This window comes from Acomys minous, assembly GCF_964271855.1.
Source record: "Acomys minous genome assembly, chromosome: 6".
Lineage (NCBI taxonomy): Eukaryota > Metazoa > Chordata > Mammalia > Rodentia > Muridae > Acomys > Acomys minous.
The window spans coordinates 59522835-59545141 of NC_140487.1; the positions used below are offsets into that span (position 1 = coordinate 59522835).

Consider the following 22307-nt stretch of genomic DNA (forward strand, 5'->3'; position numbering starts at 1 on the left):
AAATCCCTTTCCTGTGCCTTCAGCTTTCTGACCTTTCATTCCCGAGAAAAGTGGAGCTTTCATTGCTCCATTCTTACACAACAGATAGCACACATGTGTGCTATTATCTGCTATTTTAATCTTCCACTTAATATGTGGGTTTTCCTGTAAGAAAACTGCAGGGTCTTCCTACAGTGTATAGACTGTTCTGGCACATACAGATTTCTATCACCTGCACTGCGGCTTGCCTGGGCCCTAGCTTACGACACTGCTCTTCCCTACAGCTGCTCTTCTCCTTGTTTTTGTTGTCACAGATAGCAATAACACACCCACACGTTTTTACCTATGTTTCTACGCATGTCGGGAGTCAATCTTAGGTGCCAGACACAGTGGCCACAGGATGAAAGTGTTGATAATCTTTTTAGATGTCCCTATAGTAGCTTCCCTCCTCTGCATGGCTGACATGGATGGGGAACGTTTCTCCGTAGCCTTCCTGACAGAGAGTGGGAAGACCTCAGCTATTGAAAAACCTGCCCCATAGGGAGTGCCAATATCCTATGGGCTTCTGCTGTCTTTGTCACTAAGGTCTTTCTGGGGGGAGGGAGGAGACAAGCTTGAATGTAACCATGGCCACCCACCTGTGCGCGGCCCACGCCCTCCCCTGTCATTAAGAAGCAGCAGTCGAGGGTGGAGGCTGAAGGGTTTATTGTCTAGCCTTGTGCTCATCTGGGGCTGTTAAGCTGGAGCCTGGGAAGGATTCTTCCCACAGGGTTGTATGTCCCATTGTGGTTGAAAGGCGAGAGCATCAGACAAGCTTGATATCCAGGGATGCAGTGCCCGATGTAACTGCAGCAGTTAGATCTGAGTGTTTCTAGCTGCCATGGAGACGTTGAAGGGCTGGAGCACAAAGCCCACAGGGCTATCAGGTGTGGTCATGTTGTGGAAGCCCACTGTGACCCAGGCCACCAGATCCTGTGGGAGAGACAAAGGGTTCAGTGGACAGGGCGGAGCTGAGTCCTGGCCACCTGAGGTCACTGTGGCTTATGGTAAGTTCAGTCATGCCTGCCTGAGATGTCCTCAGTTCCATTTAAAACCAGCAGACCTGTCTGCTAGGACCCCTGAACTTGTCATCCAGTAAGCACAAGTCTGGGGCCCAGTGACAGGTGTAGGCGATGGCTGGTGACAGGCCTGAGGTGGCCAGTGGGTATGGGGACATTACCTCATTTTCAATGCTCTCATTGTCCTGAATGAAATCCTCAAAGACCACAGGGGGATTCCAGGGATTATTTCGGCTGTAGATGCTGCTGCTGCACGTCTCAGAATCGTGGTATTTGGTCACAGCCAAGGGGTACCTACAGGTAGAGAAGGAGCCGATGGTTCTGGGCCCTGGACCACATCTGATCTCTTCCTGGGAGCATCCCCAGTGTCAAAGATGGAGAATTTAGTCCTTCTCCACGATGGACATTTATACCCTAGAGGTCTGGAAAATCACCCATGACCATCTTAGGGCCAGGATCTCTGTAAGCATTTCCTCTCCCTCCTGGGGTGCACAGGGTGCACTTCTGGATGAAAACACAGACACAGACCTTCCAGAACAAAACGCCCAAACAGAACATGTGATTACTGTGAGGGACCCCTGGCCATGTGCTCCAAATGAACTAGATTTTTCTCTCACCTGATCCAAGAGATACCTTGCCTCTTCTGCTTGCCTGGCAGTCGCATCTGATGGATTTTGGAGACGATCTGCAGGCGGTAGCTGCTCCTGTGGTCCAAAGGGGTCTTGTGGGGGTTGCTAAAGATCAGGTGGTTGGGAAGTGGCTTTCCAAAGCGGAAGGCTGCCTGGCTCTCCTGCAAGTAATTTGTTTGCTTTACGTTGTTTTGGATTTCATGGTCAGAGTTGGTGACGTTTGCAGGAACGATGTTCAGCGTCCGGAAGTTGTTATTGCTGCCTGAGGGCAGGAGGAGAAAGGGTGAGAATCAGTTGTTGAAACAGAAACCTCCTTCTTCGACCCCTGAGGTCCCCAACTACACAATATCCATAGACAACTACTAGGAAGAAGCCATGCTAGGGACAGATACTGGGCTAGCAGTGTGGGCTAGAAGACTGAGCAAACCAGGAACCAGAGGAGCTGGGGGACAGCTCTTGGGTCACTCCTGGGAACGGTGGCAGTTTCATTGTGATCCCACCATTCTCTGGAGAGCTCGTTCCAAGCTTGTTCATAGCGATTTTAACCTAGAACAGGAAGCCCGTGTTTCTGCAGGCTTGGGGACTGGTGTGTATTCCTGACCAGAGGGCCCAGTGGGAAGCTATCTGGCTCTGGTATCTGGTACGGGATGTTAAGCATCATCACTTCTCTTCCGTTTCTCTATGACGACATTTATAAGAAACACACCGAGCATCCCCCAGATGATATTAGAACCCATCTCAAAGTGCCTGGCAGAGGCACTGTTTAATCTCCATGGAACCCCCCACCCCACCCCACGCAATTCTACTCAGAGCCAATAAGAACAGATTCACACTTCACAGTCAGGGACACCCTAGGGTACCATTCACAGCTACCATTTTCCAGGAGTGGGTGTTTCTTCTTGCATGGAGTATGGTTGAAACAATCTCCTGTTGTTATTGCCAAGAAGTCTGATCCCCAACCTATGGAGTGAAGTTATATGTGGGTAGTAGTCGAGTGTCTGAGTTGGTGTGGCCCCCCAAGTCCTACCTGCTATATCCAGGTCAATACGGTAATGTACTAGGTGTGTGTGAATGTTGCTGAACAGGTGAGTATGCAATTGAGAGATGTACTTCATCTCCTCAGGCTGGTAGAAGATGGCGCGGACCAAGTCAGTGGTGTGCATCTTTGCTTCGATTGCCCCAGTAGGGTGGAAAACGAAGTCCCAAATATAATCATAGTGGTGGACTGTTGAGATTGTCCGTAGCACCAGCATGTGTCCCTTTGTCCCTGTACTGGAGCTGAAGTTGGCTTTGAAGCTGGGGGTAAAGAAACGCTTAATTGGCATCCCTTCTGGCATCTCAAAGAGACAGAGAGCTTGTGGATAAGAGACTGGGACGTCGGTATCATAGCGGTGGATGGCTTCCAGGAAGGTGGCTCTGATTGGACAATCAACGCCACGGACTAACTGGCGAATGGGACTGCTTGAGCTCCAGCCCACATCCATGTATTTGGCCTGAGTGCCTGCACGTATATGTCCTCCAAACTGTGCCATAGCGTCCTGTACGCTGACTTCATAAGCGATGCGTACATTCCGGAAGTGCACGTTCAGGATCTGCAGGCCAGAGAAGGGCCGTAGCCGGTAGGAGAAGATCCAGTTTCTATAGTACACTGTGTTGTCCTCTATAGTATAGCCAAAAAAGCGGAGCCTAGGCACTTTGGGCCTAGTCTTGCCGACAGCAGTGGGGAGTTCCTTTGTGGTGTTGGAGGAAGGGGAGACTAGGGGCTGCTCTTTGTCCTTGGGTAACGACTCCATGAGGACCACTATGTCCACTTCTCCGGCGGCATATTTCTGAGCCAGTTCCTCTGAGCTGTTATAGAACTTGCCATTGTACCAGAGCCTCATTATTCGCCAGTCCTGGGCATTTATGCTCCCATGATCCAGAAGGATTTCCAGGCCTGTGGGCAGCAGGAAGTCACCTGCCATATAGCGTTGCAGGATGAACCAGCTACGGCGCTGGTCAGACTTTGTGCCATAGGGGGCCACATACGTGAAGGTCAGACAGTTCTCCTCGTAACACTCCTCTAGTGAGTAGTCGGTGGTGTCAAGTAAGAACTGATGCAGAGGCTCAGTGGCCTTCGTCAGGGTGCTGTGGATGAGTCTGTACTCTGCTTTGGAGATGGGTCTAGATGCCCAGGATGGATTGTCCCCAGGGCCGGGAGAGATTTCTCGCATGTAGATTGGAGCGGGAAGGGGCCCAACGGCAAACTCAGTCACACAAGGGGGCTCCTGGGCACCGAAGAAGATGACGACACGGGCTTCCCGCACAGGCTTCCGTTCTCCTTTGTCCAGAAAATCCAGCACGTCGCTTTTGTCGGGCAGCAGCATCTCTATGAGGTACACCGAATTCTTGGTCAAATTTGAAGTTGTGGATGGCTCCAGCTGCAGCTTCTTCCTGAGCATCAGGAAGTTTTCCACACTTTTCATCTCAAAAATATTCAGGTCAGAGAATACCTGGGGCTTGCCGTTGAAGCTCCACCTGGGGCGCTCTGCCATGGCCATCTGGAGCAGCAAGATGGCTGTCACCACCCAGCCCAGTGTGAGGCTCCTCTGTGCCATCCCCATGGCTCTGGAACACAGTACAGGAGAGAAGACTTAAGTACTTCCCTCTGCAAGCTTGCCGCTCACAGTGTCCTGTTCTTCTGGCTTCTTAGTTTCCTACTGTCTTCTTCCCTCTCTCCGGCTGAAGTGAGCCTCTGGGTCCCCACTCACAGATCTCAGTGCTGCCTAGATCCCGGTGTGTCCATCTTCCTATTTTCTCCCTTCTCTGAAAAATCTCTTATAGTCTTTCTTATCTAGATAAACTCCTGTTTTTTCCACTTTTGGTGTTATCTCCGTGGGGGGGGGGGATATACATCAGCTAGGAAGATGGTGAGTCACTGCAGCACCAGACAGTCCTTATGGGCTATCGAGTCCTGGGACAGAGGGCTGGCTTTGCTGATAGCAAGATTACCTTCTAGAGAGACATATTTTGAAGCTTAGTATCTAGATCCAAGCTCTGGAAAGTGACAACACCGAGGACTGAGGACTGAGGACCTGTGTGACCTTGGGCACGTTGTTTAAACTCTCTGCACCCACTTTGCTCCACTGTGAAATAGAAATGACCACAGCAGGTTGTGGAGTCAAACAAGCCAAGGCCAACAGTAAATATAAAATGTGTAGGAGAATCCCAGTCTTCTCGCCACAAGGGGATTATTGAGTTTGGTTCATTCTCAAGTGAGCCCCAGTGGTACAGTGTGGACCCTGTGCACTGGAGGTTCTGGGCACTGTAGACTGGCTGTACTGAGCCTGTTTGTGAAAGAAGGATGGGGAGGAGACTGGTCCTTCCACGGCTCCTGTGGCATCCTGTGTGGTACTCAAGTCAGGGTCTCTTTGCCGTTAGTTTTTTGGGAACATCTTGTCGGCCCATCAGATAGTGAGTCAAGATGCCTCTCTCCCTTTCCATCTGGTGGAAGGCATGTTTGGATTTTCACCTCCTCACTTCCTATCCGAACTGCAACAAAGTACTGTGTACTGTGTGCTGAAGGGTTGGTTCGTGGGCAATTCTGGAAGAATTGGGTGGAGTTACTCTGTTCTGTCCTGGACCTGGGGAGTGGAGCTGTCTGTCTGTCAGGGCCCTGCTGTATAAAGAGTCACAGGGAGATGTTTGTTACGTGCTAGAAGTTGTCACTGTCACAAGCTCTGATTTCACCAGAACCTAACTTGAAGCTAATGCTGCTGAGCCCTGGAGGGAGCACCTTCCTGATGGCGTTTTACCACAGACCGTCTGCCTTGTGCCTGTCACTAACTACCTACCAGCCAGGAGGCTCCGCCTGACTGTGGAGTGTACTCAAGTGTCCCACTGATTTTTCCTGCTGTGCTTCTCCGTAGGTGACGATGGCTGAGCTATATGGACACCCCACCATTACTACTTCAAAACCAGTATGTGTGCCAGAGTTCACACTCAGTACACAATCAGAGCATCATGACAAATATGTGCTGACAGGCACCAGCCACCCTAGTGTCAGGGAGTATTCTCATGGTCCCTCCAAGCCCCAAAGCTTCCTCAGCACCCTCCTCTCTTCAACCTCTGCCAACTACTGAACTTTCACCATCTTTCTAGAACAGGGTTCGAATCCTACGGCAGGCCTGTACACCTGGTGCTTCTATGTCCTTCCTGTCTGGCCTCCTACTATTTTATTAATTATGCCCAAATGTCTTTCCGATTTGTCCTAAAGGAGAAGAAGCGGAAGAAAGGTTGCAGAACCTTTCTTTCAGTAATTAGGCAGTAGAGAAGGCAGGGATCGGCATTGCATCGCGGCCACGAAGGGCAAGGAAGAACGCGCCAGCTAGTGTTCCTCCCTGCTTCCTAGAGGAGGCTGGTTTGTCCTCAGAACCCACCTCCTCTCAAGGTCATCCTCTGTCATCCAAGAATGTCTCTGAGATGACTTCTGTCACTTGCTCTGGGCTCTCACACTTGCTGGCCCCCTGGTTTATGGTTTGTTTCCTTGGTCTTACCTCTCCAATGCCAGCCTCACCTGTGCCCTATAGGAACACACGTAGGAGCTTCTGCTCTTGTTAAGCTGATAGAACTGAGCCACATCTACATGCACAGCAGGGTCCGACGTCTAGCCAAGACAGAGAGGCAACTTACAGTCCTAAAGCTAAGCTCAGTGTGGTAGGGGTGGCCACAAACACACACACACACACACACACACACACACACACACACACACACACACACACACCTTCAGTAGCTGCTTGCTCTCTGATTTCTAACCCACTAACATCTTAGCTTCCCTAAAATGCTTATCTAAACCAATCACAGCCTTTCTTTCTTTGTGGAGGACAAGGTTTGGATCAGTTTTATTGAACTCTGGCCTTCACTGCCTCTCAGCTCTCACAACTGTTTCTTCTGCACCTGGTTCCTTATTGGGCATCCTGGCTCTAACAGCTGCCAAGAGTGACAGCTCTGTGCAGTGTTGGAGGGGCACTGTGGGTTCTCCATCTATTTGCTTTTTTTTCCCCCTCTGTCTGCAGGTCTGGGGTAGGAAATTCCACAGACACCTTGTTAGTTTCCTGTTAATCTTTTCTCTTTCTCGTAGTTTGCTGGTAATTCCTACGATGAGTTTTGACCATATTCACCCCTATCCCCAATTCCCCCCAGGTCTGTATCCTCTTCCCTTTGTGTCCTCAGTTTGTCTTTTCCCCATAAGGTCCAATTTGTGTTGCCCATATATTCATGGATATACGACCTTCCACCAGAGTGTGGCACTGCTCTCCTGCCAATGTGGTGAACGGAGTGACACGGTACAAGAAGGGCAAGCGATCTTTCTATGCTCAGAGAAAGCGGCATTATGACAGGACTCGAATGGCTAGGGTGGGCAGACTAAGCCTATTTTCCTCAAAAAGGCTAAAACTACAAAGAAGATTGTGCTGAGACTGGAGTGTGTTGAGGCCAACTGCAGATCTAAGAGGATGCTGGCCATTAAGAGATGCAGGCATTTTGAGCTGGGAGGCAATAAGAAGAGAAAGGGCCAAGTGATCCGGTTCTGAGGTGATGATGTTATGAAGACAATAAGTCATGACTCACCTCATTTCATTGCAGTTGGTCTTTGGGAAGGCATAAAGAAAGCTTTCAAGGAAAAAACAAAGCGATAGACTCTCTCGCAGCAGCTCTCTACTGCCAATATCTCCTCAGTTCGGGGTGAGACTTAATGACGCCCCATTCTATGGGGTTTGATCTGGGATTTGATCTGGACTGAGGTTTCATGAGACTTTTGTGCTGTCATAACCACTATGACTTCCTGTGCAGCTGCCTTGTTGTGTCTGGGGCGCGTTGCTCCATTTGTTCACCGCCTCTGGCTCTTACAGTGTTTCCTCTTCCTGCTCTGCAATGATCTCTCAGCCTTGATGGGAGGAGATACAGTCTTGCTCCACAGGATGCAGCCCAGACGTGGCACTATTGTTGGTCCAATGGCCTGTGGCTGGACGTGTCATAGACCCCAGCGGAGAACCTACTAGTTTGTTCAGTGGGCGCAGTACTAAACTGACTCCTAATGACTTGTTGTTGCGTACATAAGGTGGTGTGTCTCTCAATGATTGTCAGAGGAGCTTCTGCGGATGCAGTTGATAACGAGTAACACAGAGGCCCACAAATGGCCAACGTGCAGAGAATAAGAGTCTGAGGGGGACTCCATCTTGTCAGTTCTTGCTGCTCTACTTGAAATGATTTCCACGTGCTTTGGGTAACATCTCCTGGGGTCAGAAGCTCATTTTAACTTTTCTTTTGACCTTTCTTTTTTTGGGGGGGGTGCTTTGGTGTGTGTGTGTGTGTGTGTGTGTGTGTGTGTGTGTGCATATGCATGGATGGGTGCCCCTCTGTGTGTGGAGGATAGAGGTGGGTACTGTGTGTTACTCTCCACCTTATTGTTTTGAGCCAGAGTCTCTCTCTCTCTCTCTCTCTCTCTCTCTCTCTCTCTCTCTCTCTCTCTCTCTCTCTCTCTCTTTCTCAACACAGGGCTCACTGAGCTTCTCCACTGTGTTGGTTGGGCAGGGAGCTCAGGGCTATGGATGTCTCTACTCTCTGACTCCAGTGCTGGGGTCATGGACATGGTCTGCTGGGACCGATCTCTCCTGGGTGCTGGGATCTGAACTCACGGCCTCGTGCTTGCAAGGCAAGTTTGTTGCTGACTGAGCCATCATCCCAGCCACAGCTTTGGAGATTTTTCAGGCATGTGATCCTGAAGGAGCCATGAAGGAAAAGTCTGCTTCTTTGCCCCATCTTTTTTTTTTTTTTAAAGAGACATTCATATGCCTTTTGTCTTCCATTCTGGACTTTTCTCTCCCCATTCTAAGCTAAAAAGGAGCACACTACCCATATCACTGTCACTTTCTTCTGCTCTTCGATACTTTCTGCAGGATTTTCCTGCAGTCCACAGACTGTCCTTGTTCATGCTCCTTCTCCATCAGCTGGCACAGCAGTGTGGCTATGCCTTGGTTTATGGAATTATTCTTTCTTACAGACCGAATGGCGGTGTCTCCAGAATTATGTTGTTACAGATGACACTGCAGCAAATCAGCACATTGCATGCTTTTCTGGTGTTTGTAGAGGAGTCACAGGGATAAATCTTAGACTCTAGAACAACAGCCATAGAGTAAAGGCGTTGGTAAATTTTTAGATTTCCCCAAAGTGACTTCCTTGCACATACCAAGCACTGAGGTAGGACATTTAACCTGTGGGCTCCCTCAGAAGGAACTGACAGCTCAGGTACAGAACACTCTGTCTTCTACAGAAATCAAGCACCTTGGTGGACTTCTTTTATGCTGGTCATGGAAGACTTACTGGGGTGCAGTAGACAAATACAAATGGAGCCCATGGGCACCCATCTGTGTGTGTGGCACTATGCCTACCATAGCTCTAGAAAGCTGCATACAGTGTAGAAGCAGAAAGAGTTGTCTGTCTCTATGGTGCTCTGGGGCTATTGAACAGGGGCATAACACTCTTCACACAGGACTTTAGGACTCATTATAATGGAAAGAAGGAGGCACCAGGCAGGCTCTGTCTTCAGAGATCCAGTGTCTGTCATAACTGTGCTCACTGCATATGGGACACAGGGTTGCACGTCTTTGGAGTCCTTGGGCAGATTCTCTGCGCAACTTGAAGGTCAGAGCAGGAAGCCCACAGAGCTTCCAGGGGTGGCCATATTGGGAAAATGTCCAGAGTGGGGGGATGTTCAAGAGTCCTACTGTCACTCAGGCCACCAAATACCATGGGAAAGACACAGGCTTTGGTGGACAGGTCAGTGTTAACCACTGGCCATCTGAAGGCATTCTGACTTGGGATGTTTTTACGTGTGCCTATAATCTTCCTGACATGTCCACAGCCTCCACTGGAAAGAGATAGGCCCACCTTTCGTGACCTGTGAATTTGAGGCCCCCCTCAGCCACAAGGGACAGTGTTGGCATAGGGGACCAGGCTAGGCATAGACTTCTGAGAATTCTGGGAGTGGGCAGAGAGGACTGGACTGGTGTTTTGTTTTTTGTTTTCAGTGCTCTAGTTCTGAAGGAGGGCCTCCAAGACCTTCAGGGACCTCAGGATTACTCTGATTGTAGAAGTACCTGCACTGCTCAGCTGCATAGTGCTTAATCACTGCCAAGCATCACCCGCTGGCTGTGAGAAGCCAGGTGGCTCTGGGCATGCGGGTGGCTTTCTCTGGACAGTGAGTGGCCAGGATTAACTTGTGAGTGACACTGACCAGTCCCTGACCATGCAGTGCCATAAACATCTTGTACAGTGACCTCATAGGAGGCAGGCAGCTTTCTGTCCTTCAGCTATGTTCAGAGTACATGCGAGCTCGTTCACCTTCGCTAGCGTTCTCTAACTTACTTTCCTTTGAGCTCAGGTACATTGTTAATCTAAGAATTATAGCTCTCCTTTTCTTTATGAGGGAGAGAAAATGGGGCTGATTTCAGTGAACCCTTGAGCTTGGCTGCCCTTTGGGTTTTTGTGCCTGTCTCTCCTACTTCTGGCTCCTTGGTGGTCTGGGCTCTGGAAATTTCCATGGCTTCATGGGTGACAACATTGTGCGGTTTGGGAGCCACAGTGCTGAAGGATCAGAGTGGAGTTGCTTGTCTGTTTGCTTTTCTGTTTCCTTTGTCAACAGGCCCTGGGCAGGAATTTCCATACCCAACCCAGAGTTCCTCAGTTGTTCTAACTCACTTCCACGTAGCTTGGGCGACTTCTTGATTCTGGATCTCTTTAATCGTTTTCTTGTTTTGTATGCCTCTTTCTTTCTTTGTGTATAGGATATGTTTGGGCATGTGCTTTTTTGTGTATTCACAAGTATTTGGGATGCTATTGTAGGCTGGTTAGTTTTGTCAACTTGATAAAGCCCAGAGATGCTTGGAGGGACCCCAAGTGAGAAATTGCTTCCACTAGATTAACTTGTGGGTCTCTTTCTCTCCCTTCCTTTTTCCTTTCCCTCCCTCCCTTTCTCCCCCTCTCACTTCTTCCCTCCTTTTTTTTTTTTTGAAGACATGGTATCACTGTGTAGTTTTGGTGGTCTAGAATTCACTATGTAGACCAGACTGGCCTGGAGTTCACAGAGATCCCCCGTCTCTGATTTCCAAGTGCTGGGATGAAAGGTGTGTGCCACCCGCTAGTCCTGGCCCAGGACATTTTCTTGGTTGCTAATTGATGGAAGAGGGCCTAGCTCACTGTGGGCGGTGCCATGCCTGGGCAGGCAGTTACAGATTGTATAAGAAAGCTAGTTGTACACGAGCTTGGAGGCAAGCCAATGGGTCTATGCTCCTCCATGGTCTTTGCTCCAGATTCCTGGTTGAGAGTTCTTGCCTTGGCTTTCCCCAGTGGCGGAAGGCTACCTGGAGGTGTAAGCTAGAAAAACCCCTTTTGCTCCAAGTCTCTTTTGGTCATGATGTTTATCATGGCAACAGAAAAGCTGAGAAGGAAATGTGTGTTAAGGGCAAAGGTCTGCATTGTGCATCCCACTTAACAGTTCCCCTTTTCAGTGACAGGGCCACTCATGGAATCCGGAGATCACTGACTCAGTTCGACTTACTGAGTTCCAGACATCTGGCTGAAGGGAAAAATCTGTCCATCTCAACAGCACTGAGTTGTATAGTCTTTGGATCTTGTTGATTTTGGTGTGTGTGTTTTTTCTAATTTGAAACATTCTTGAATAATAAAGTTTAAAATGAAACACACACACACACACACACACACACACACACACACACACACAAATGGAGCTGTGCTGCAACACAGAGTGATAATGCTTCCCATAAGAACCACAGATGCTTATCAGTTAACCAAAACCCCAGTGTCAGGCACAGGAAATCTTGTTCTGTTGAGCAGGGGAATCCAGGAGACTCCTGAAGCACTGTGAGCTATTAACATTGCTCATTGTTGCCTTGAAGGGCTTGTTGAAGATGCCGTCCACTTAGGACACAGGATGTGGAGGAACTGAGCTAGACGTGGCCTGAAGACTCATCTCTGGGGGTTAGCTTTCATAGTACTGGAAGGGGCTACGCAAGCTGCCGAGGAAGACAAGCAGTCAACATTTCTACCCAGCTGAGATGCCTATGAACCTCAAGAGTGACTGGCATGGCAAGACATCCCCAGTGGTGCCATAGTGACACTGTTATTTAGGGGGAGTCAATAGCTGCCCAGTTAGACATTAGGCTTGCTCTATGGGAAGGCATTCACACCTGGACTATAAACCTAGCCACCACCATGCCCGGAGAGGTCATAGCCCTAGAAAAGAACCCATGTCTCCCCTTTCCTCAACCAATGTGATTGCTAAGTGGCTTCTAAACCAGTGGTTCTCAACTGGTTTAGAAACACGTTTCTGATAGTCTTAGGAAGGCCCAATCGTAGATTTATTTTTGTTGCTACTTCATAACTGCAATTTTGCTACTGAGTGGTGTCTCAGTTCCTAAGACCATCAAAAATATGTGTTTTCGTGATGGTTTCGACCCACAGCTTGAGAACCAGTGCTTATCCTTATTTGTACAGAGAAGTGTAGTCCCCTCTCATCTCTCATTAAGTAAGCGGTTTTTTTTAAAAGCAAAAGGGACTATCACAGAGATACACAACTGGTTTGTAGAGCGTAAGCGACTGTGAGCTGCCCAGCTCCAGCTGACATATCTGCAATGCAACTCCTGCACCTGAAATTCAGTCAGGGAACACCACAGAAGGGAGGGAGACAACAGTAACGTCTGCTGTGAACATCTGCTGTGAAGTAGTCTTCTAGACACGACGGAGAACCTGCACGCTTGACATCTCAACCGTAAGACCCAAATAAGACCTGCATGAGGATGAGCCTCGTGGCCTGTGAGTGTGGCTGAGGGGGCATTTGTAAGAGTCTATCAGGGAATAATGGCTGCAGAAAAGGGGTGAGTCAGCTTTCTTCAGGAAAACCTCCCTGAAAGGTCGTCCAATTCCAAGTGGTCAGCCCTAAACACACGCACATACAAATAACACTCAAAATGGCCTCAGCAGGACTGCGTGTGTTTGTGTGTGCATGTACGTGTGTGTGTGTGTGTGTGTATGTGTGTGTAACAATAACAATTAAAGAAGAGGCCGTGAATTTGGGAGCGAGTGTGGTGGAAGGCAAGTGGGAGGATTAGTAAGGGGACGTGGCATGGTGGAAATGATGTAAATATGTTACCTATAAAAATTAATTTTTAAACACAATTTTATATATGAATTATATATAACCCACTTTGGCAGTATCTCCCTCCTTATCCTCTTACCCTCATGGCAAACTCCTTCCCATAAGCCCCTCTTACTTCCATATCATCACCATCCATCCGTCACTCCTTTCTGCAGCCTGCTGCACTTTCTTGGGTTGCTTTCCTGAGCACTGGGTTGGGGGTCTTGGGGGGGGGTTGGGAGTTACATACCTGAGCAAGAGTAACTCATCAGTGATTACACACCAATGACTATGGCTTCCGCTTCCCCCAGCCCCATTAACTACCTCAGACTCCTTGGTGGGATGCCGATGGAACCGTAGATTTCCTTTTTAGAACAATCTAGATTCATAGCAAAATTGAGCAGAAGGTATAGAGTGCAGCCCTGAATGCCCTGGGGCTTCACAAGCCTCCCACACTGTCAGCATCTGCCTTTGTGCTGTCTATGTGTGACAGCTGTATACACACACACACACACACACACACAGAGAGAGAGAGAGAGAGGGGGGGGGCAGGGGGCATTGTTCACAGGAGCTACTTGCCCCCCTCCCCTGTTTTTTTTCACCAGTTATCTTCTGAGCTCCCTGAAAATGCTTTTCTAAGCCAATTACAGCCTTCTTTTCTTCATAACAAGGAGATGGTTGGAATCTGTTTTATTAGCCACTGGCCTTGGGTGCTCCTAGGCTCCTAGGCTTTTATGTTTTACAGACAAAACTGTGGCAAATCAATGTGTGTGTGTGTGTGTGTGTGTGTGTGTGTGTGTGTGTGTGTGTGTGTGTGTTTAGAAAAAGATCAGGGGTAAATCACAGACACTAGAGCAACGTCTAAAGGATGAAGGGGTCATTTTATTAGATTTTCATACAACAGTTTCCTTATGTGTGCCTGTCACTGAGGTGTGACAGTTTCCCTGAAGCTTCATGATAGGAAGATAAAGCCTCAAATGTTAAACAACAACAACAACAAAAACCAAACTTCCCCATAACCCAGGAGGATCTAGCATCCTTCCTTTGCTCATAGAAGTCTTTGGCAGGTGAGTACTAAAACCTGACAGAGCCCATGGCCAGCCTTCCTCTGCTGCTAAAAAACAACATACAGGATGGAAACAGAAGGGTTTGCTGCCTGTCCTTGTGGGGGCTCTGGGGCTGTTTTGCAGAGGCTGGGGTCAGACCCATCACACAGGCTTGTAGGTTCCATTGTAGCTGAAAGGAGGAGACGTCAAACAGTGCCTGTCCTCGGGGATCCAGCGCTGGACATGGTTGCGGCCTTTGTCCTGGGGCCACACTATCACAGTATCTCTAGATGCCAGGGACGGGTCCTCTTGGAAGAAGTTGAAAGGCCGGATCAGGAAGCCCACAGAGTTCCCAGGGGTGGCTGTGTTGGGAACATCCTCTGAGTGGGGGATGTGCAGGAAGCCCACTGTCACCCAGGCCACCAGATCCTATGGGAAGGACAAGGCTTCAGACAAGGCAATGCTGAGTACCGACATTGGCTTGGGTCCTCAAAGGTGTGTCTACAAAGCTCCTGAGATGCCCTGAGTCCCATTAGAGGGAAGGGTGGGTCTATGATGACCCTGAACTTACCATACACTAGAAAAGCCATGCTTCTAGGCTTGACATAAGGCTTGAGGGGGCAAGGGCGGGGATGGGGGTCAGTACCTCCTCGTCAATGTTCTCGTTGTTCCGAAGGAACTCCTCGAAGACCACAGGCGGATCCCAGGGGTCGTTCTGGTTGTAGAGGCTGCTGCTGTAACGCTCAGATTCCCGATACTTCGTCACAGCCAGGGGGTACCTGCAGAGAAGAGCAGTCAGGTGTCCCTGAGCACCAGGGCTGCCTTTGATTCCCTTCCAGAGAGCATCTTCAGGGTCAAAGATAGTGAAGCACTTGCTTTCACAGAACGATGACTTTCTCCGGGGAGTCTTCAAGAATGCCAATCAGCACTCAGGGGCCACCCCTCCCTTCCCCAGTGCAGAGGAATGTGCACACCCACAAACACACAGAGACTCGGAGCCTGGAAGACAGAAGTACAAACAGGCACACACAGTCACCGAAGGGAGCCCCTGCCCTTCCCTGGCTTTCCTCACCTGGCCCAAGTGACAGCCCGCTCCTCCTGCCAGCCTGGTGGCAGCACCTGCTCAGCCATAGAGTGGATCTGCAGGCGGTAGCTGCGCCTGTGGCCCCAACGGTTCTTTTGGGGGCTGCTAAAGAGCAGGTACTTGGGCAGAGTCTGTCCAAAGCGGAATGCAGCCTGGTGCTCCCTGGAGTACTGGGTCTGCTCGAGTGTGGGCTGGACGAGGGAGTGAGCTGGGCTCCAGGGATTCGTGATGTTTTCCAGCTTTGTCTTCAGTGTCATGAAGCTGTTCTTGGTGCCTGTGGGCATGAGAGGAGATGGAGGGAGAGTCAAATATTGGAAGGGAAACCTTGCTGTTTGTAAGATGCCCATCCTAGACCACACCCAGAGCCAACAAGAAAGAATACGCAGTTCTGCGAGCAGGCATTGACCCAGTGCTGGGGCACCATGGTCATGACAGTGACAAAGAAAATAAAATCAGAGACCAGTTCATAGGTTGGTCATGGCATGTGGTGCATGCACATGATACCTGGCAGGTCTCTGGAGAGCTGTGTTCTGGGACATTTTCTGTAGTCTGAACCTTGGTGCAGTGGCAGCCATGTTTGTACAGCCCCAAGGAACGTCAGCAATCACATCCCTGCCACTCTTCTGAGGTGACATCATTTATCCATGAAACACACTGAACAATCCTAGAGGGCACTGAGCCCTGTTTCAAAGTATGAAGTTTCAGCATCCGTTACCCACCTGGATACTTACTCCTTGCTCACTCCATGTGTACCAATCCACTGAGTCCAAGGCAAGGACAGACACCCCCCACCCCCCCACCCCCACATACAGGGTAACCCTAGGGCACTGTACCCTGCCTCAGGGACACACATTGCTCATATTGCTAGGAAGCAGACAGAAAGAATAACCCGGATGTCACTCAGACAGGCTCATCCCACCCCCTGGTGGAGTGAATCTATTACTGAGAAGCAGCAGGGTCACTGAGACAGTGTGGTGCTGAGTCATACCTGCCACATCCAGGTCAACACGATAGTGCACTAGGTGGGTGTGGATGTTGCCGAGCAGATGGGTTTGTAGGCGAGTGCCACGGCGCAGCCCCTCAGGGGTGTAGAAGGTCGCATGGACATAGCCAGTGGCGTACATCTTGCTCTCCATCACACCATTAGGGTAGAAGATGAAATCCCAGATGTAATCATAATTGTAGACTGTTGACGTTGTCCGTAGCACCAGCACATACCCCTTCAAACCCCCGTAGAAGTTGAAGCCACCTTTAAAGTTTGAGTTAAAGTGGCGCCTAAGCGGCACCCCTGTGGGCATCTCAAAGAGGCAGAGAGCATGTGGATAACGGACAGGGCCATCACTGTCGTAATAGTGGAAGGCATCCAGGAAAGTAGCAGTCTCTGGGCAGTCGATGCCAGGAGCCAGCTCGTGAGTGACGCTGCCCAGGCCCCAGCCAACATCAATATACTTAGTCTGCATGCCTGCAGGCGTGTGTCCTCCGTAAAGTGCCACAGCCTCCTGCACGCTGACCTCGTAGGCAACGCGCTCACCTCCAAAGAGCACATTAAAGATCTGCAGCCCAGAAGAGGATCTCAGTCGGTAAGAGAAGCGCCAGCCTCCATAGAGCACAGTGTTGCCCTCCAGCTTGTACCGAGGTCCACTAGGTTGGACAACGTGGGGGCCGGAAGTAGTGATGGGCGTGGAGAATTCCCCCCGGGGTTTGTAGGAAGAGAAGAGTGGAGGCTGCTCTGCCCCTTCAGGCAGCGGGTCCTCGAGGACCACTGCGTCCACTTCTCCATTTGCATATTTCCGTGCCAATTCCTCTGGGCTGTTGTAGAACTTGCCATTGTACCAGAGCTGCTCCACTCGCCAGTCCTGGGCATCCGTGCTCCCATGATTCACCAGGATCTCCAGCCCTGTGGGATGTAGGAAGTAGCCTTCCACATCGCGCTGCATGATAAGCCAGCTTCTTCGCTGACCAGACTCTACACCACGAGGGGCCACATCGGTAAAAGTCAAGCACCGGGTATCACAGCCCAGGAACGAGAAGCCGGTGGTATCAAGGAAAAACTGGTGCAGGGGCTTGGTGGCTGTCTTCAGCGTGCGGTACAAGAGGTCATACTCTGCCGTGGAGATGGGTCTGGATGACCAGGACAGATGGTGCCCTGGCCTGGGTGAGAGGGCTCGAATGTAGGAAGGCAGTGGTAGGGGCCCCACGGCATACTCAGTGACATTGGGGTGTTCCTGGGCGCCAAAAAAGATGATGGCTCTGGCTTCCCGGATGGGGCTTTTGCTTCTGTCATCCAGAAATTTCAGCACGTGCTTTTTCTTGGGAAGCAGCATCTCAATGAGAAACACGGAGTTCTTGGCCAAAGTCAATTTCTTGGCTGGCTGCAGCCCCAGCTCCCTCCTGTTCATCAGGAAGCTGTGCACTGCCTTTATCTCCTGGGCGCTCAGGTCCTCAAACACCCTAGATGTCTCATAAGGAGTCCTTATGGCACATGCTGGGCCTGCCATCTGCAGAAGCAATGTGACAGCTGCCCAGCCGAAGGCCACCCTCGTTTGTGACAGCCTCATGACTCTGGAACACAGTGGAGGGAGGGAGAAGGCTTGAGTATAACCCTCAACTTTCTGAGTGCCTCTCTGAACCTTGTCCCTCAGCCTAGCACGTTCCTCCCTATTAGCTTTCTCTTTGGTTCCTCCCACTCTGGGTTCCTAGGGCTGTCTAGTCCTCTGTGCACACAGTCACCGACTTCTCTTCCTTTTACCTCTTTACTCATGCTGACTTTCTTGTGTACACACACACATTCCTATGTCTGGTCCTTTCTGGCAGTTTATTTCAAAATAGGAACAGGTCCCTCGGTGAGGGTCGTGAGTCACAGTAGCTCCAGAACCCAAGTTCAAATGACATAAAGGCCTGTATACTGCTGCAACAGTGGGGTGTACTCAGTGCAAAACAACCACCTTTTATGAAATTGTTCATACGTGTATTTGTGTTTGTATGTCTGTGTAAGAGTGTGCGTGTGTATGCGTGTGTGAGTCTGCTGTATATTCATACATGTGTAAAGGAGAAGTCAAATTCCAGTGTCTTTTCCCATTCTTTTTTGGTAAGGCAAATTCTCTGACCTGTAACTGGGAAGCACTGATTTCACTAGGTTTGCCACCAAGTGAGATCCAGGGATCTCCTCACTCTGCCTCCCTGGCAGTGTGATCACAAGCACATGCCACTGCTCCTGGAACTTCATGTGGGTTACGGGCATCAAACTTAGATTCTTGCACTTGCAGAGCAAGTTCTATCATCCGAGTCATCTCCCCAACAGTAAAGTACTCTTTAGGGGCCACCCTTTGAAATTTAGTGTGGATGTTCAAAGCGTTCAAAGGCCCTCAGGTTTACCTTGGGTTCGAATCCGGCTAAAGGAGGACTTGTACAACCTTGACCATATTGCTCTGTTTTTCCAAGGTCTCAACTGTGAAACAGAAATGACATCAGCATCATGCTCCACTCTAGGCTTGCCCCAAAAGCAAACCGGACGTTAAGTAAAGAGTTTTGGGGGGCTGGAGAGATGGCTCAGCGGTTAAGAGCACTGCCTGCTCTTTCAGAGGTCCTGAGTTCAATTCCCAGCACCCACATGGTGGTTCACAACCATCTGTAATGTGATCTGATGCCCTCTTCTGGTGTGCATGAGAACAGAACACTCATATACATTAAATAAATAAATCTTTTTTAAAAAAAGTGTTTAGGACAAAGCTGGCCTTCCAGGTACACCTGTGGTGTTAGCTAATCTTTTCCTTTAACTGATCCCTTGATGATGCAGTATGGACCACAGTACACTGGAGGTGGTGAACACCACAGACTACATCAGGGCATAGGGACAGCCCTGCCCACTTTCTCTGGTCTTTCATTGCAGTGTGTCATAGGGGCTCCTTGACCATGGAAGGCTCTAAGACCTCCCTAGTTAGATCATCCTAGGCAGAAAATCAGAGAGAAACCCTTCCTCTCTCCTTTGTCTGGAGGGCATAGTCAGGCTCTTTATCCCCCTAAACTTGCACCCAAGTCACCAGGAAAAAATACTGTGTATGCATGCAGGACATGGCCTCTAGGGAGGCTATGAGCCTTACGTGCTCATCTCGCTGAATTCCCTTGTGCCTGGAGGTGAGGTCAGGCCCTGTTACATGCAGAATTTCCAGGAGACCTATGCTCCTGCACACATGTTGCCTTCTGTCATTGTCATATGAGCTCTGAATTCCTTAGACTCTAATCTGACCTAGTTGCTGCTGGGCCTCAGTGGAAGGGCCCCTCCTAATGACCTCCTCACTGGAAGAGCTGCCTTATGCTTATAGCTGACACCTGAAGGTTCCGGCAGAACCTGGAGTCCTACATGGACGTTCCACTGGCCCTCTGACTGGACTGCGCAGTCCTGAGAGTGCATTCAGCTTCATAGCCACCTTCACCAGGAAGTGTAGACTGCACCCCGTCCTCTGATCCCAGTCACCTCCCCTAGCCTCTTCTGCTATCAGCACCTGCCCGCACCAGAGTGTTCCGTGTGGAACAGCTGAGCCATGGGGACACCCCGTTAATACCCAGAGCAGATGGTACATCCAGGAGATCCCGAGGTGTAATGACAGGCACCTGGCATCATAGTGTCAGGTAATATCTGACCTTAGTGACAGGTAATACCCTGCTGTCCTTCCGCACAAATCCTCCAGGTTCCCCATAGTCCTTCCTGTTTCCCCCCCCCCACTACCCACACCCAGTTCACCCTCTACCAACCGCTGATCTTATATTGTCTTTCTAGAAGGAGGGGCTGCAATCTCAGTGCGTGCCTTGTGTGTTCCCAGTGCTTCCCTGCCCTTTATGGCTGCCCACCCCCTCTTTACAGTCTCTTATCTCCAAATGTGTTTCTCTTTAGCCAGTAGGAAGGTGGTGCAGAAAGCCGTTTAGAACCCTCTCTTTCCTGAAGTCACGTGGGCAGTGCCGGGGAGGGACCCACAGCAGAGCCATAGAGGCAGGGGACAACTTGGCAGCCATCGACCCTTCCAGCTTCACGGGAGGAGGGCCAGCCCCCTCCCTGTTAGCCACCCTCTCGCAGGGCCCACTTCTCTCACCCCGTAGTTGCCTGCAATGGCCTTCTATAGCCCATTCTGGGCTCTTGAAACTTCCTGAGCCTTCCCTGTGTCGTCGTGTCTGTCTTTCTGTCCCCTGCCACTCATACTGTGCCTTGTCGACTTGCTCCTTACCCCTTCCTTGACGACCTGTTTGCTGTCCCATCAGAACCCACCTGTGTGCTCCGCTCCGGTCGGTCTCTCCCCAGCTCCCAGACTTTGTTCCTGGCCACTGACCCCAGAAGTCTTCTTGAAGATACTGGACCCCGCCCCACAGGGAGGGACAGAGTGAAGTATGGGTCAACCTCCCTGGGCCTATAGCTCATGGGGTTCCTCCCTGGAGATGTGCTGGGGTGCTGCTGGTTGACGTACAAGTGCCCTTGGGCTGTTTCTCTGTGATTTCCCTTGTAACAGCACCACCTTTTCCAAGAATTGTCCTTGGCTTTCTCTGTTACAAGCTGTGTAATGTCATAATTTGTTAACACAGGATCATGTTCAGATACTAGAGTGCAAGCTAAAGAGAAATTTATTAGACAATTCTTTTCTTCCAGCTTTGTTACTTATGGAGATATATATGCACGTGCGCACACACACACACAGACACACAGACACACACACACACACACACTTAAAATTGAGTTATCTTACTTTTCCTCATCCCCTTCCTTTCTTTGGCGCCTTCCAGGTATCCTTCCTCCAATCCCTCTCACTTCTCCCAGCTCTCAAATTGATAGTCTCTTTCTCTTTGATTATTATTGTTACATACATGCATAAATATATATGTATAGTATTTATGCACAAATAAATAAACACATCTGCTAAGTCCAATTTTATTGGCTTACCATTTTGTACTGGATAATGAATAAGGGGGGGCTCATGCCTGGGAGAGGCCAATTTCCCCTCTCCTAGTAATTATTTGTTATCTATAGTTCTTTGTCTTAGGGTGGGACTCTGTGAAGAATTTCCCCTTCCGAATTAGTAAGTCTGTTAACATTGCTCTTATGCTGGCCTTGTTGGTGTACCCATCTCTAGGAGACTGTCTCACATCAGGCTTCCTGGTGTTCTGGCTCTTAGGATCTTTCTGCTTCTTCTTCTGTGATGTCTCCCAAGCCATAGATATAGGAGCTGTGATGTTGATGTACCTATTGCGACTGGGACCCCAGAATCTACTGATCTCTGCGTTGTGTCCAGCTGTGGCTTTCTCTGGTGGTTTCCACTTGCTGTAAAGAGAGGCTTCTGGTCAGTTCTTAACAGGAAGCAGGCCCCGGCCAAGCGGGGCTCATAGAGACAGTCACTCGCAGCAGAAAGAGGGCCTCGGGTGCGTATATAGAACTTGAAGTCAGAGAGGAAGCCATTGAAAGAGAGAAACTGTTGAGTTGAGCCTGCAGAAGAGATACTGCTCTGTATTCTGGAATCCTGGCATTATTCAGAAAAAAACAGAGGGTGTGGCTCGGGGACTGTGGTGTTTAAGTGGGACTGTGGGCCTTGCCACTCTCCACTGCTTGCCTTGAGAATCATTTCAGGATCTATTGGCCACTAGACAAAGAAAGGAGGCAACAGCCATCTCAGCGTTCTAGGGCTTTGAGTGGGATTAGCTTTAACTATCACAATGATGAGGGCTACAGTGAAAACAAAAGTTTCTGTCTTTAGAGTTGGGAATTCTTTGTAGGCTCACCAAGTCCATAGAAAGCTAAGGGGGTTTGGGCCAGAGGACAGTTTCCAAAACAACCCAACAGTGCAAAGTCTAACCTCTTTTACTTCTATAAAGGAAAACAATTAGCAGCATGAGAAGATACTGGCACAGGTTATGAGTGAAGGGAGAAGGCACAGAGGGAAGGATGGGGGTTGGACTCATACCTCACACCTCACACCAATGTGAACTTGAAATAGACACTTACATGCACATTTAAAAGCATAAAACTCTTAGAAGAAAACAGATGAAATCTTCTTAACCTTTGATATGATATGGAAGCCTTAGCAATCACCCCAAGGTGTGTGTTCATACTCATGAGCGTGCCTGCACACACACACACACACACACACACACACACACACACACACACGCACACACACACGGGAATGAAATATAGCAGATAAGTAAAGCAGCAGCAGTAATAAAAGAATGACAAATAATTCTATTTGAAATGGGCAAATGGGACTGGAGAGACAGCTGGGTGGCTAAGAGAAAAGATTGCTCTTGCAGAGGACTTGAGTTTGATCCTCAACATTTATG

At 49.6% G+C, this 22307-nt stretch overlaps 2 protein-coding genes across 2 annotated transcripts; both read right to left on the reverse strand.

Annotated features, from left to right (window-relative positions):
* Positions 1-834: 834 nt before the first annotated feature.
* On the reverse strand, positions 835-13017 carry LOC311599646 (diamine oxidase [copper-containing]-like; the record flags this gene model as incomplete). The annotated part of the gene is made up of 6 exons (XM_084785669.1): positions 835-951; positions 1082-1331; positions 1655-1928; positions 2694-4298; positions 6939-7017; positions 12961-13017. 6 exons carry the CDS (start codon positions 13015-13017, stop codon positions 835-837), a joined length of 2382 nt encoding a protein of 793 aa, XP_084641795.1.
* A 798-nt stretch (positions 13018-13815) lies between these two features.
* Positions 13816-17548, reverse strand: LOC311600274 (diamine oxidase [copper-containing]; the record flags this gene model as incomplete). The annotated part of the gene is made up of 4 exons (XM_084786775.1): positions 13816-14335; positions 14553-14685; positions 14979-15264; positions 15979-17548. 4 exons carry the CDS (start codon positions 17546-17548, stop codon positions 14069-14071), a joined length of 2256 nt encoding a protein of 751 aa, XP_084642901.1. The 3' UTR covers positions 13816-14068.
* Positions 17549-22307: the final 4759 nt, after the last annotated feature.